At 42.5% G+C, this 16,791-nt stretch overlaps 1 protein-coding gene across 4 annotated transcripts in view; it reads left to right on the top strand.

The window, feature by feature from the left end:
* Positions 1 to 16,791, top strand: part of AK5 (adenylate kinase 5) — a 264,012-nt gene that overhangs the window by 234,174 nt on the left and 13,047 nt on the right. For 3 of the 4 annotated variants that reach the window (XM_081307956.1, XM_081307957.1, XM_081307955.1), the window contains one exon: positions 13,486 to 13,677. In XM_081307956.1, the coding sequence (XP_081164082.1) occupies positions 13,486 to 13,677 (192 nt within the window). Of the gene's footprint in view, positions 1 to 13,485; positions 13,682 to 16,791 lie in introns of all 4 variants that reach the window. The other variant, XM_081307958.1, reaches the window with a different exon arrangement.

Raw genomic sequence — 16,791 nt, 5'->3', positions numbered from 1 at the left:
GGATCCATGTGCTGCTGAGAAAAAAGTATATCCACTTGATGATGGTTGATATATTCTATATATGTCAGTTAAGTCTAGGTTATTGATTGTGATATTGAGTTCTATAGTTTTTTTATTCAACTTTTGTTTGGAGGATCTGTCCAATGGTGAGAGAGGTGTGTTGAAGTCACCCATAATTATTGTGTTGTGGTCTATTTGATTCTTGAACTTGAGGAGAATTTGTTTTATGAACTTCGCAGCACCATTATTTGGTGCATAAATAATGATAATTGTTATATCTTGTTGTTGAATGGTTCCTTTTAACAGTATATAATGTCCTTCCTTATCCCTTTGGATTAACTTAGTCTTGAAGTCGATTTTATTCGATATGAGGATGGCCATCCCTGCTTGCTTGCAAGGACCGTGTGCGTGGTATATTTTTTCTCAACCTTTCACCTTCAGCCTGTGTATGTCTTTTCCAGTCAGATGTGTCTCCTGGAGGCAGCATATTGTTGGATTTGTTTTTTTAATCCATGTTACCAGCCTATGTCACTTTATTGGAGTGTTTAAACCATTAACGTTTAGAGTTACTATTGATATATGGTTTGTACTTCCAGCCATGTTAGATTATTTGTCCTTTTTTTTAATTTAGTTTATTTCTCCATGATTAGCTTTCCCCCCTCCATCTGTCTTTACTGAGGTACTTCCCACTGTTGGCTTTGGTTATTGTTTTTCATTTCTTCCTCGTGTAGTGTTTTGCTCAAGATGCTTTGCAATGCTGGTTTTCTGGCTGCAAATTCTTTTAGCTTTTGTTTATCGTGAAAGATTTTTATTTCGTTGTTGTACCTGAAGCTTAATTTTGCTGGATACAGAATTCTTGGTTGGCATCCATTGTCTTTCAGTGTTTGAAATACGTTGTTCCAGGATCTTCTCGCTTTCAGCGTCTGTGATAAAAAATCTGTTGTTAACCTTATTGGTTTACCCCTGAATGTAATCTGCCTCCTTTCTCTGGTAGCTTTTAATATTTTCTCTTTGTTCTGTATATTGGATATCTTCATAACAATGTGTCTTGGCGTTGGTCTATTGTGATTTTGTGTGCTCAGTGTCCTGTATGCATCAACAATTTGTATATCTGTTTCCTTTTATATTTCTGGAAAGTTTTCTGTAATTATTTCATTTAGGAGGTTACTCATTCCCTTGGTTTGAATCTCTATCCCTTCCTCTATCCCAATGACTCTTAAATTTGGTTTTTTTTATTTTTTTTAATTTTTTTTTTAATATTTTATTTTTTAGCTTTTGGCTGACACAACATCTTTGATTGTATGTGGTGCTGAGGATCGAACCCGGGCCGCACGCATGCCAGGCGAGCGTGCTACTCCTTGAGCCACATCTCCAGCCCAAATTTGGTTTTTTTATGTTATCACATATCTCTTGGATGTTTCTCTCGTGATTTTTTTTTTATTGTTGGTCGTTCAAAACATTACAAAGTTCTTAATATATCATATTTCACAGTTTGATTCAAGTGGGTTATGAACTCCCATTTTTACCCCGTATACCGATTGCTGTATCACATCAGTTACACTTCCATTGATTTACATATTGCCATTCTACTGTCTGATGTATTCTGCTGTCTATCCTATTCTCTACTATCCCCCCTCCCCTTCCTTTCCCTCCCCTCCCCTCCCCTTTTCTCTCTCTACCCCCTCTACTGTAAATCATTTCTTCACTTGTATTATTTTTCTCTTACCCCTCCTTTCCTCTTATATGTAATTGTGTATGACCCTGAGGCTCACCTTCCAATTCCATGCGATTTCCCTTCTCTCTCCCTTTCCCTCCCACCTATCATCCCTGTTTAATGTTAATCTTCTTCTCAAGCTCTTCATCCCTACCCTGTCCTTGGTTACTCCCCTTATATCAAAGAAGTCATTTGGCATTTGTTTTTTAAGGATTGGCTAGCTTCGCTTAGCATAATCTGCTCTAATGCCATCCATTTCCCTCCAAATTCTATGATTTTATCATTTCTTAATGCAGAGTAATACTCCATTGTGTATAAATGCCACATTTTTTTATCCATTCATCTATTGAAGGGCATCTAGGTTGGTTCCACAATCTTGCTATCGTGAATTGTGCTGCTATGAACATCGATGTAGCAGTGTCCCTGTAGCATGCTCTTATTAGGTCTTTAGGGAATAGACCGAGAAGGGGAATAGCTGGGTCAAATGGTGGTTCCATTCCCAGCTTTCCAAGAAATCTCCATACTGCTTTCCAAATTGGCTGCACCAATTTGCAGTCCCACCAACAATGAACCAGTGTACCCTTTTCCCCCGCATCCTCGCCAGCACTTGTTGTTGTTGGACTTCATAATGGCTGCCAATCTTACTGGAGTGTCTCTCGTGATTTTTAACCAGCCTATCTGAGTTGGCTAGACTCTTTTCAAGATGATATGTTTTGTCTTCATTATCTGACGTTCTGGCTTCTACTTGCTCCACTCTGTTAGTGATACTCTCATTTGAGTAGTTAATTTGGTTTATAATTTCCTTCATTTCTAAGATTATTGTTTGATTATTTTTTATAATCTCTATCTCCTGATAGAGATGCTTAACTTCTTCTTTTATCTGTTTATGTAATTCATTCTCAATGTGTTCTTTCGCTGCTTGAATTTGCTGTCTCGTATCCTCTTTAAGGTTCCATTCCATCTGTCGAAGGTGTTCCTTGAGTTCTTTATATGACCATTTTTCTGATGACTCTAGGTCCTCCTGAATATTTAGGCTGTCCTGCATTGTTTGTACTCCTTTTCTTCCTTGCTTTTTCATGCTGCTCCTGTTACTTCTTGTTCTGTTTGACTGCTGAGTTACTGTTTACTCCTATAAATTTATTTGATGTAATTCCCAGCAGGTCTCCTTTCAGCGGAATTTTGCTAGAAGTTTCTCAACAGGTCACATGTAGGTGTATTAATGCGTCTCTCTGATCCCGTTACTGCGGAGGCATTGAAAGTGCTGCCTCCTCGCCGGCCGCCATGTTGGGTCTCTTTAGGAGAGGCAGTTTCTCATAGTCCAGGGGTGTTCTTAGTGAGGGATACATCTGGAAGACAGCGGCTAGGAGATGAGAGAATTGGCCATGAAGGAGGAGGAACTCTTTTTCTTTGGGGTTACTGTGACGGCTCCTCTGACCTTAAGGGTCCGCAGAAAGAGAGAGCCTTTGCCGGTAACTTTACAAAGTCCAGGCAAGAAGGGTACAATTGTCCCAGTTAGAACCTACAAGAAATTCATATCTAAATTTATTTATTTACTTATTTACTACTGGGGATTGAACCCAGGGGCACTTTGCCACTGAACTACATCCCAGCCCTTTTTATTTTATTTTTTTTGAGACAGAGTCTCACTCAGTTACTGAAGGTGGCCGCAGACTTTTAAGCCTCTTGCCTTAGTGCTGGGATTACAGGCTTGTGCCAGCAAAATCCATACCTACATAATTATCTCCTTAGAATAGTTTTACAATATTTTCAAATGCATTCTTTCATTTGATGATTTTAGAAATAACCTTTTTAGACAGATCGGGTTATTGTCCTATTATTAAAGGTAATGAATTAAGCCCAGAGAAGTTTAATGACTTGTCCATTATCACACAGCAGATGACAACTTTCTAGTAAATGACAACTGCTGATAGGAAAGATTTGGAGAGAACCACCTGTAACCCCCTCTAACACTGCAGCATTGATTAAGGCGATTTGTGCTTACGTGTCTCCTGGGATTTATTTTGAGCTCTCTCTGACCCTATTTTATGTAGCTTCCCTACATGGTATCTCAACTATCCACCTTTCCCCTGAATTTCCTACTTGCAACCAGAATCAAAGAAAATTCTTCAGGTCCAGCTGGTGAGGGCAGGCATAGGTTGGGGAGGGCCAGGAAAGTAGTTTTGTGTAGTGGAGCCTTATGACTAGATAGATTCTGGGCAGTCCTTAGTGGGGGACCCTCATGCACCAGAATTCTAATGAGCTTCTTTTCACAAAATTTACCACTTCAGAAGTGCAAATCTCAATATACATCGACTAGTTTTTGACAAAATGGAATTGGGAGAATTGTTCTGCTTTTTATAATTATGGCAAAATTTTCATCACAAAATTTTACCATCTTAGCCATTTTAAAGTATATCATTCACTGGAACCAACTACATTCCTAGTGTTGTTCATCACCTCCAGAACTCTTTCATCCTGCTAAACTGAAACTCTATACTCATTAAACAGAGTTTCCCCCTTCCCTCTCCCATCCCACCCCCACAACTCCTGGAAACCACCATTCTACTTCCTGTCTATAAATTTGACTACTCTAGCTTCCCCTATAAGTAGAAGTAGTAGATTTATCCCCTCGTGACTGGTTTGTTTCACTTAGCAAAATGTCCTCAAGGTTCATTGTTCTTGGAGTACATGTTATGCCCTCCTTCCTTTTCCAGATTGAATAACGTCCCATTGGCTATAGTAAATGGTTCTGTGATAGGCTCACGACCTAATCCAGGATAATGAAGCTCAGCTCTGGGACTTTTGCTGGACCTGTTGGGAACAGAAATACTTTATTGTGAGGTCCCTTGGATGGTAGAATATAAGACTAGAATAGGAAGAAAATGAGGCCAACATGAATGGAAAAAAAGCTAAAGGAGGGAGAGAGTAAGACCATCATTGGACAAATCTGAGTACCCAGATCCAACCAAGTCTGAACCACCTACCAGTGAATATACCACATTCTGTTTGTTTGTCATCCTTCTGTGGAGATTTGGGTGGCTTCCAACTTTTGGCTAATGTAATTAATGATGCTTTGACTATGTGTGCACAAGTATTTGTCCAGGTTCCAACTTTCATTTCTTTTGTGTATTCCCACAAGTGGATTGATTGATCATACGGTAATTTTATTTTTAATTTTTGAAGAACTGCCACACTATCTGTGTATAGACATATTGCCAGCCAAGGTGGCTGCATCACTTTACATAATGAAAAATATTAATTTCTCCTCTCCTCACCCACACACACTTGTTATTTTCTGGGAGTTTTTGTTCGTTCGTTTGTTTTGATGGTAGCCATCTTGTCCATTATGGATATGAGATGGTATCTCATTGAGGTTTTGATTTGCATTTCCCTGGTGATTGGTGATATTAAGCATCTTTTTGCGTGCTTTTCGGCTATTTGCATATCTTCTTTGGAGAACAATCCTTTACCCACTTTTTAATCAGGTTGTTTGCCTTTATTGTTATGTTATAGAGGTTTTTTTGTTTTGTTCTGTTCTGTTTTTGTTTTTGTTTTCATAGCAGGGATTGAACCCAGGGGTGCTTAACCACTGAGCCACATTTTTAATTTTTTTTTTTTTTAATTTTGAGACAGGGTCTCACTAAGTTGCTGAGGCTGACCTTGAACCTGTGATCCTCCTTTTCTCATCCTCCTGAGTCTCTGGGATTCCAGGTGTACACCACCATGCCCAGCTGTTATAGGATTTATTTATATAGTCTAGATATTAACTCTTTATCAGATTTAAGACTTTGCACATATTTTCCCCAGTTTCACTCTTTTGATTGTGCCCTTTTGCATAGAAGTTTTCAATTTTGAAGTAGTCTAACTTACCTATTTTTACTTTTCTTGCCTGTTAGTCAGCTTTCCATTGCTGTTACAAAATACCTGAGAAAGTCAACCTAAAGGAGGAAAATTTATTTTGGCTCACAGTTTTATAGATTTTAGTCCATTGTTGCTTGGCTCCATTGATTCTGGGCCTGTGGTAAGGCAGAACAGCATGGTGGGTAGGGTGTAGTAGAAGAAAGCTGCCTACTTCATGATAGCTAGAAAGCAGGAGCAGTGAGAAGTAGAAGCAGGCTGTGAACAATTTAATGAAGAACAGGGGTATTTTTCCTATACCACTTTAGAAGCAGGTAAGGCTTGGGGTTTGAGGGGTCTCCAGAAGCAAGGACAATGTGGTCCAGTAGTCAAGGGATTGACAATGTGGAAACACATGCAAGAGAAGATGCCTTCCGGCTGCTGCAGGGTCCAGGCTTTAGGGTGGAGAATAACCTTCCAGGGGATTTCACATTTATCTTCTCTGTGAACTTAAGGTCAGAGGAGTCTGAGAGAGCCCCGGGAAGTCAGGACAGGTCATGCACTTGCTTTGAAATGCTGGGAAATAGAAGTCTTTGCAAATTGCTCTCAGAGGTAGTAGACTATTTGTTTGAAACCCTCAAACTGTTAAGGATAAAATACATAGTCAGTCTCTCCCCTCCTTCAGCTACTGGGTGCAAACAACACAAAATTATCATCCTGTCCTTCCTTTGAAGCTTTTAAAACTAGACTCAGAGGCAAATCCCAGAACTTAGGCCAATGGTCTTGTAAATCATTCTGAGCAGTAACAGCACTGTTGGGATCCATGTAAGGTTGCATCTTTGAAGCACATCACTCATAAGGTCTGCACTCAGAAAATATGGAATTTTACCTCTGCCAAATATTAGTATGACCTGGGCAAGTCACTCAACTTCCTATTCAGCCAAGAATTATCCAGTTTAGGATCACTCATTTTTTAACCACACTTCATACAAACCTGTAAAATCTCTACTTCATCACCTCTCCCTCTATGGCTTACAGCCCAATGAAGTGTTCAGGGCTCTTTGTCACCAGTTGTTCTGCTCCCAGCCTTTGACTACATAGAAATTGAGATCATCCATGCAATCTTTTCTAAAGTAAAGCGAAACCCTCCTCCCACTGGGGCCCCAATCAAACACATTTCAGGATGTGGGAGAAAAGAAACCTAACTAAAGGTGAGAGAGACACCAGCCTGAGACTAGACAGTTTCAACCAATGCAAAACTTCATGATATCATTTCCAAAAAACATACAAGCATCCCGTTTCACTACTGAACTACAAAGACAGTCTTTTACTGCTGGGAGGAGCTTACAAAGATCAAGAGTGACACTGGTTAGTCCCCAGATACAATGACTTTAGAAGATTATATCAGTTAAGCAGGACATAAGATAACATGGCTCTCCGCAGTTGGGTGGTGCGCAGGTTCTTTAATCCTGACCAGAAAAACAAAGAAGCTACAAACAGAAGGAGCTCCTGTTGACACTTTTGTGTCCTGCAGGGGCCCATCATTTGGACAGCCTCCTCCAAATTACAGGCAAGAAATTAATTTGCAATTTGGCAATGATATATATAGACAATTGATTTTCTCCAAAGTTGCAGAGTAATCAGCTTGGCAGAGAGCAGAGCGAGGGTTTCTTGTCCATGCATCAGGTCTACAACTGCATTTGAAGCCCAATCAGGTCTGTAAGTGGTTTCAAACAGACGACAGAAGCAGCCTCACCAGCCTTTCTGCAGTCACAGAGATTGATGCAAACCATTTGTATTCTGAGAAAATCCAGCTCAGTTAGTTAGACTGACATATTTGCATAGCTATAGCGGAGATGTGAGGTCCTTTGAGGACTTAGCTAACTGTATATGACATTGTGAAAGATAAAACAAACTGAAGTCTGTGAGTGCTGTCTCTATTACCTTCCTATCTTCTATCCCTGAGGCTGCCACACACACACACACACACACACACACACACACACACTCCGGGCTCCTTTTCCCCCACTGAATCAACAGTGTGTGCCTTCACTTTCCAGTATGATATGCTGGGGAAGCATGTGAGAGAAGGGACAGAAGGGATGTGAAGGCAGAGCTGGGCTTTTGATCACCATCCCAGTGAGAACCTGCTTACAGTGGCTTTGGTCTAACAGGCCTGTACTCAGAGCCTGGCTTGGCAACTCACTGAGCCACAGGCAAGCCACTTAACTTTGCAGAGCTCCATTTCCTCTTCTATGAAGTAGGATGAAAATAAATGTAAGTTGAAAATCAATCCATGAGTGAGTATTGGAAAGATGGGGATGGAGTCCTTAAAAAGTGCCTTTTTCCATTTATAAACCTGAGCATGATATTCAATTAATTGTTAAAATTAAATAATATTTTTTCCAGCTATAGAAATAAAAATAATATGGCTGGGTGTGGTGGTGCATACCTGTAATCCCAGAAACTTGGCAGGTAAAAGCAGGAGGAACACAAGTTTGAAGCCAGCTTCAGCAACTTAGCAAGACCCTGTTTCAAAATAAAAAATAGAAATAGAAAGAGCTTTGGATGTAGCTCAGTGGTAAAGCAACCCAACTTCAATCCTTAGTAAAACTTTCTTAATCATATAAAAATCATGTTTTGTGCATATATAAATATGACACAGGGAATTTCACCTTTATGCACAAGTAAAAAGAACCAATCTTTATATATATGTGTGTGTGTGTGTGTGTGTGTGTGTGTGTGTGTATGCAAAAGGAAATCTAATAGAGAAAGGAGAGTGGGGGAAGGGAGGAACGACCAGAAGGAAAGGGGGGATCATGAGCTGATTGAATTCCATGTGTGTATGAGTTTGTTGGGAGGAACCCAACTACTGTATGTAACTATAGAGTTCTAATGAAAAATAATAAAAATTAAAAATCATATGAATATGAAACAATATGCAAAACTATAAAACAAAGAATAATTAACATTTTGATTAACATTTTGATGTATGTTCTTCCAGTCTTTGTTCTGCCATTGTAATATAGTTAAAATCATACAAAATATTAGAAAAATAGCCATTATTTTTTGAGCACTTACAACATACTGAACCAAATGCTTTACATATACCATTTGATTAATCCTTAATGATCCTGTTCAGTAGGTGTCATTACCCCCATTTTATAGATTATCATCTCTAAGAAGGCTGTGCACTTAGTCTGGCTGCCTGGGGGGAAACTGAAACACTTTCCTGTTTTAACTCCATCCCCTGCTAACAACAGCCAAGCTGAACACATAGGTATTGAAAGTAAAAGGCGGAGGCCTGCTCTGGGTTCTTCTCTCCCAGGAGACTGAGCTACAATTCTGTCTTTAGCTGGAACATGAACATGATATTCCTGGGTGTGTGAATGATGGCATTACTGTCCCTCTGCCTGACTAATCCTCACTCCCATTGTACTTCATGGGCAGAAACATGAGTTTTGTTCACATATGTAATCTAAGCTGTAGTCTCTTAACAGAAACTTTGAGTCTAGCCAAGAGACTGTGTAGTTGCTTGGGTCCAGTGGCTTGTGATTGTGGGGAGCCTTGAGAGCCACTTTGGAATTTCTACTTGAGATTCTCCCACTCTTCTGACTTCTGTTCACTGCAGAATATTTGTCTGTGTGATGGTGGTGTGGGGTGCAGAAGAGATGGTGGCAATGGAAGGGAGTGTCTTCAGACATATGGGAATGACCCAGAGACTCCTTCCTCGGGGAGGTTCCCCAAGGGGCTGTACCTCTGAGTGGGAGTCACAGAAATGGGTTTGGTGGCTTTGTTGTCAGTCATTGTGGGGATGTAAGTAAGCATGCTGGAGCCTGCACCTCAGGCTAAAAGCCAAAGTGGGGCTTCTGACTCTGTATAAACCCAAATATGACCAATGGGATTTTACAGCTCAAAGGATATATATATATATATATATTGCAAAGGCCTACATCAAATAATGATAGCCCCCAATTATGTAGTGTTTGGCATAGTCAGGCACTTTACATGCATGGACTCGTTTACCCTCACTATACTCCTAAGAGGCAGAAACTAGTGTTAAATTCATTGGGGATGTAGCTCAGTTGGTAGAGGGCTTGCCTCGCATGTACAAGGCCTCTGGGTTCAATCCCCAGCACCACACACACACACACAAACAAACAAATAATAATAATAATAATAGGCAAATCTAACTGTATGTTAATTGTACCTCAATAAAATTGACACAAAACTCGTTTTTTTTTAAAAAATGAAGAAACCGTTTGGGTAAAAGAGCTGTTCTTCTCCACAGAAGAGAGTTCCTAGATGCATGGAGAGTTCCTGGCCATTGGTAAACATGGCCTAACCTGTGTTCCCACTCCACTGGAGGAAAACAGAGGTGGGGGTCAGAGGAGAGCCAGGCAAACATTCCTCCCTCCACTTGCTGGGATTACCAAGGCCAAACCATTGTTCCAATCCCACTGAGGAGTACAAGGAGAATCTGATCCCAATTGAATCTCAAAAGGCAATGAGAGCCAGATTCTGAAAAATAGGCAACACCATGCATGCTAAGTCCCCACTTCCTTTCTCTCCATCCCATCTTCCTCTCCTGCCTCTGTGTGCCCACTGAGCATCTTGCCTGAGCCCTATTCTGACAGCCCTGGCTCTTCACAAGGGTGAAGTTACCAGGCTTTTGAGTTAAATGCAGGTGGCTCAGGCCTGTCATTAACTAGTTCTTACTGACATTAAGCAAATTAACTCTTTGGAGCTCCCATTTCCACAACCTTAAAGTGGAGATAGTGGTAATACCTCCCAGCAGGGGTGCTAATGGGTCTAGAGATGGTTGTCTCTAAAGCCCTTAGCGGAGTCCATTCAGCGGCTGAAATATTGCTAGAGGATCCCAATAGCCTTCTGTTCCAGAACACCAGATCCCAGTCAATGAGAATCAGCCCCAAAGCACCAAAGAGGCAGAGAGATCCAGGACTACACAGACTACAATTTCCTAGGGACTTACTGCAAAAGTATGGTCCCAAGTAAAAGCAAGACCAGGTGGATCCCTATGATTTGGGTCAGGAAGACAGGGCCTATAAAGTGGCTGCATCCAAACCAGAATGTACCTGGCTTATCTTCAGCTAATATGAAAGAAAAAAGGCCAGGGTCTGGTTGTAAGCGCTGCATACCTCTTCAGTGGTTTTGTTTATTTATAGAATGCTGGGAGACTACATAAGGAAAAGTGACCAGGGTGACTCAGAGGCCTTCATGGGAGTTATGACTCAAAGTAGCTGCAATCAGTTCAAGCTGAATCCTTACACCTTTGAAGGACATTTGGGCTCCAGTGGAGGGTCCCTGATACCAAAGGCAATGAAGAATCCAAAGATGTGGTGACAGAATTCCAGGGAAGCCTGCAGGGTGATGGTATCCGGGCCTTCGTACAGACCAGGGCAGAGTTCTCTGTTCTCTTGCCCACTTGATGTTAGTGGTAAACCTCGGTGTGGTGGACAAAAGGCATAACTAGCAGCCAGAGAACTACTGCAATGGACTTTGTAAAGTTATATATTAAAGCATTTTGAAAAAAAACAAAACATTTCAAAGATTTTAGTAATAAAATTAAAATGTGGCGCGGGTCCCTTTCAAATGGAATGTGATGGCTTGACCGCTTTGTGCAGAAGAAGAGAGCACTGATTACAGGACAGAGAGGTCAAGCCCCATAGTTTTAGCCCAAGGAAATGGCTGGGTAGGGCAGCTTCTCAAACTCTCAGGTTGTGAAGCATCACCTACCGGTCTTGGTCAGGTGCTGTGCCTGAGACTGCTTCTAACAAGCTCCCTAATTATATGCTGATGATCCACCCACCACACTTAAGAATCAAAGCAGCCTCTTTGCCCAGCACTTATTTTAGTCCAGAGGGTCATTTAATGCCAGCTCCCACGTAGATACACATAATCTCTCTTTGTGCCTGAATGATTCCGGAATTGTCTTTCCAGCCCCCAAGAATGGCCTGAAAGGGACCCGCACAGGAACTGCTTCAGGGAGACCTCTGTGACTGAACTGTGGACTGCCTCCCACACTCGCCCTCTGCTGGTGAACAGGGATCATTTTCTCCCAAACTCTCGCCCAGCCTTTCTTGCTGTTCAAATGCTCATTTTCCCCTTCCAATACTACAGACAGAAAAACATGACATGCTCCAGAGGCTTGTTTCATTCTTGCACATTTTGGAGAATTTCTCCACTCTGCTCCTTAAAGGACCTTCCATCCTTCGGGGGCGGGGGTAGATAAAACATTTGGTGGCAGCTCATGTTTCTCTGTGTGTCCTAAAAGTCTTCCCCTACCCCAGCTTTCTTCCTGCCCCACCCCAGGTACTTTCTACAGGGAAGTGACAAGCCTTCATTCACTCACAGCCTGGGCATGGCCAAATCAGGGGAGCAATGGCTTCTTTAGATCCATTGAGGTTGGGGTGAGTTGTGGAGGCACATATGGTATAATCCAGAGACCCCAGAAACAGATCTGTTAAGAGAATAGGGAGCTGGGCATGGTGACACATGCCTGTAATTCAGAGACCTGGGAGGTTAAGGGAGAAGTATGGAAAATTCAAGGCCAGCCTGGGCAACTTAGCAAGACCCTGTCTCAAAGTATAAAGGACCAGGGATGTAGCTCAATGGTAGAGCACCCCTGAGTTCAATCCTCAGTGCAAAAGAAAGACACAGAGAGAGAGATGGGGAAATGGAGAAGTTCAAGTTACAGATTCTATTATCATTAGTCATTCATTAAAACATAATCGCCTTTTATGTGCAAGAATTTGGACAGAAAACAGGTTTCCTAGCCCCTACCCACTAAGATCAGAACTCACTAGTGGAAATAAGCATAATAGCTAAGCTTTGTGCTTACTATTTGCTATATGCCAAGCAGCGTACTTATATTACCTTTATTTTCTTTAATCTTCGCAACAATCTTATGACCACCCTTATTGTACAAATGAGAAATTCAAGATGCAAAGACATTAGGTGACACTTTAGTGAATTATAAAGTCTAGTGGTTTAAAAGAACAGCTAGTTATTATCGCTCATGGCTCTGATGTTTGATGGGCTCAGCTGGCAAGTTCTCATATGGGGTCCCTAACATCACAGCAGTCAGGTAGTGGCCAAGGCTGGGTGTGCATGTCTGGGGCTGAGGATGGGACTGGGGGTTAGCTGGCATCTCTGCCCATGTGGCCTCTCCACATGGCTAGCTTGGACCTCACCACTTGGCAGTGACAAGGTAGATAGACACTTAGATGGTTGCTAACTAGACAGACAGAAATCACAAAATTCCTTAGGACCTATATGATAGTGTGTGGCATTATACCATTATATTCTGTTGGCCAAAACAGTTATAAGTCAGCTCAGATTCAAGGGGTAGAGGAATAGGCTTTACATATCAACAAAGGAATAGCTAACAAGTAAAGCAAGATCAGGAATTAATCAAGTCCATCTTGGAGACAAATCACCGTACCAGGATTTGGCCCTAAACAGCTTGACTCCAATCTTTGCATGCTCAGCCATTATGCTCCCTTCACCCCCACACAGTATCTACTGGTGGCTAGAAGAAGTTGTAATGGTGGTATGGAGAAGGGAAGTGATTAGTGCTGCCTCAGTAGGTCAGGGAAGATTCCCCATAGGAGCAAATATCACACCTCACCCCACCCCTTCAGTGTGAAGGCAGACTGTCTGCACTGGAGCGCATACTATCCTTGCATTGTGTACCATGATCTTAAACTGAGGACAAGAAACAGCTCTTAGACAGCATACAGAAAGGGACTGACCCAGAAATGAGGAGCCCTGAAGTCTAATCCCTGCTGTGCCTTGATATCATTCTGGGCTCTTGAGAGGACCCAGAACGCCAAGAAATGAAAGAGATGGGGGCCCCAAGCATCAGCAGAGTGGAACTTCTGACGATCTGTGCTCTGCTCCATCCACCTCAGATCAGAGACCCACACTTGGTGATCTGCATGGACTGCTCGGCAGACACCATGACCAACCGTCTGCTCCAAAGGAGCCAGAGCAGCCCGCGCATGGACGACGCCTCCAAGACCATCGCCAAGCGTCTGGAAACCTACTACAGAGCATCCATTCCTGTGATCGCCTACTATGAGACGAAAACACAGCTACGGAAGGTGAGTCATTTCATGCCCTCCTGTGACCCCCAAAATGAGCCATTTGCCCCTTTTCAAGAAAAAAAAGTCTGGGAAAGATGGTTAGGGGATCTGGAACTGCATGCAACTGCAGAATTGGGCCAAGATATGAGCTCCTGACTTTTCTTCACCATTGTCTCAATCAAAAACAGTTATCTATTATATAGACTAACAAAACTTGGTCACATATGTTTCACAGATGGCATTATACTTGCTGAAAACTGCCTTTTCCAAGAGAGAATGGGTGGGACATAAAGTTTCTGCCATGGACTCTGGATGACCTTGGCTTCATGTAACCTCTTATTGCCACATAAAGTGATGATCTGAAAGGTCTCTTCTAGATCCAAGATGTGATGCCTTCAAGTTCTAGAGTTTACATAGTTCATGATTGGCACTTGGCTCCTTTGCCTCAATTTCTTGCAATAATTAACGTTCTGGGGAGAAGCAGCATATGGGGCCAGGGAAGCAGGTAATAGGTGAAAGAGGGGAGATGCTGTGGGGAGGTGGCAGTTTCAACTTAATGTTCATGAGTTGTTACCCAAGCTCAGGCACCATCACTAATACAGGTATTTGGTAAACTGCTTGGTCCCTTTGCTTCACTCATTCCATGGCTGGGTGTGAGGTGCCCATGTTCCACACATTGCTCTAGTTGTTTAGACGCAGTTCTTGCCTACATAGCTTAAGGGGTTAGTGGGGAGATCGACACACCTGGGATCGCAGGATAGGTTCAAAGCAAGCACAGAATGCCTTTTCGCTAGTCTGAGGAAAGGTATCCAGGAAGGCCGCCTGAGAAGTACCAGGCAGAGTGTCCACCGGGTGCCGTGTGGGGAACAGGGCACTCCATGCAGAGGGCACCCTGAGTGAAAAGGTCAAGAGGGACACATCACTCCACTCGACCGTGAAACACACCAGGAAAACAGGGACAAAGATGGGTGTGGAGAGGAAAGCAAGGACTAGATCAAGAGGAACCTTACATAGGAGCCACTAATTGCCCTTTGGGTAATGGGAACTACCAGAGGGGGCAGATGGAATCAGGGCTCCAATCTAAAAGCTCACCCTATTGCCTTGGGCAGAAAGGATACAAGAAGGTAAGGCTAGGATGCCCCCAGGAAGCTGTGGCAGATGTCAGGAACAAAATCCTGAGGCCCTCCCACCAGGTGAGAGAGTGGGGCTCTGCCTCTTGCTAATCATAGGACTTAGAGGCACCAAACAATAAACAATCAGACTTGTCTCAGAGATGACACTGTCAATTCCTTGGGAAAAACCACTGGGAATGAATTCATATATTCTAAACCTGCAATGGTCCACTCTCCAGAATACTAAGAAGCCCTGGATATACCGAAAGGTGCCTCTTAATATAACTCAGGATATCAAATGCTTCCTGGAATGCTTCATGTAACCTCTTATTGCCACATAAAGTGAAGACTAAAATCTTCAAAAACAAACAAAAAGTGCATCATATAAGAGCGCAGTCTTAAAAATTCAGGGTTGAAAAGGCCTGTCCAGATAGGTCTTCTAGTAATTTTGTGCAGCCTGGAACACACACGAATTTTCCAGGTAGAAAGGAAATGTCATACTCTTTCAAAGATGCATAAAGATGAGAACATCTCTAAGGAATTCGGGGTTTAAACTAATTTCAGAGTCAGAAAATCCCTTTTCTCTCTCTTAAATTGTTCCAACCCGAATTCTACAGATTCACAAATGACTGGCACATGGACACAGGGCTAACAGATCTAAGAGAAATCTGACTTCTGGAATCTACCTTGGAACTTTCTTAAATTCTGAGTTTCTAATGGGAAAGGAAAATTCCAGTCCCCTTCAGATCATCTCTTCAGCTTCCCCTACATTTTGGAGATGCTGGCAGCTGGGTCTGTAGTGAGGTAACATTTATGAGCCACTCTGCAAATATGTAAAACAGACTCCAGTCCTTGAGCCTCCTGGGGGACTGCTGGGAGAAGCTGCTCTGTCCCTCTGCCTGAGTGTGCGGCTGTCTGCCACCCATGCAGATAAAGCCAGGACTTCTTACACACTCGGGGATAGGAGTCTGTGGCACAGGTATGCCCCAGGTTTCTGCTTTCTGCCTCTCTCATAAAGGAAAGCCTTGCTTACCCTCTGGAAAAGAGGACTTTCTCCATTTTACCCCTTCCTCCATGCATTTCAGGCAGATGCCATCAACCAGTGGTGGCAGAATCTGGACTCAGCAGCACAGAGCAACCCAGTGGACTAGACTCACCCACAGGAGGAAGCTTTCTTTCACTGTGACTGAGAGAATTTATTATTGAATAAATAACTGAGGTGTAGCATTTTGGGTGAAAAGCACCAGTGCTAGCCAAACACTCCCTGGTGGAGACATCAAAAAGCCCCTGACCCAGTTTGGGAACTTTGGTGAGTCATTTCATTGTTTAGCCTCTCAGTTTCTCTTCTTAAAATAAAGTGGGTGGACAGAACATACTCTCCTGGAATTCTCCAAGTCTGTCACTCTACAATTCTTGGAGAAAAAAAAAATTTTAAATCTAATTACAAAAGTAATTAATGCTTGTTCTAGTAGAAAACAGCTGGGTACAGTAGTGCACCTATAGTCCCAGCAATGCAGGAGGCTGAGGCAGGAGGATTGCAAACTCTCAGTTAGTCTGAGTAACTTAGTAAGACCCTGTCTCAAAATAATTTCTTTCTTTCTTTTTTTTTTTTTTCTTTTGGTACCAGTGATTGAACCCAGGGGCATTTAACCACTGAACCACATCCCTAGTTCTTTTTTTTGAGGCAGGGTCTCACTAAGTTGCTTAGAGTCTTGCTAAATTGCCGAGACCAGCTTTGAACTTGCAATCCTCTTGCCTGGAATTACAGGTGCACGCCACCACGCCCAGATTGCTGTGAGTTTTTAAAGCATGATTGTGACTATAGAGAATATCAATCTGGACTCCTTGTGGGTAACAGGCACCCAACCCAGCTGGTCTGACCTGAAATGCAAGGAATGCCACCAAATGCCGAAAGCAGGCCCTAGAGCGGAGGGACCAGGCTTTAGCAAGCTCCCAGCTGAAGCCCTCTACTTCTCAAACATTTCATTCCCTTCTTCTTTAGAATATGGTCACCTAACCG

Source organism: Spermophilus citellus (genome assembly GCF_964194105.1).
Source record: "Spermophilus citellus genome assembly, chromosome: 9".
Taxonomy (NCBI): domain Eukaryota; kingdom Metazoa; phylum Chordata; class Mammalia; order Rodentia; family Sciuridae; genus Spermophilus; species Spermophilus citellus.
The sequence above is the reverse complement of the archived record's forward strand: the minus strand, read 5'-3'. Positions and strand labels throughout refer to the sequence as shown.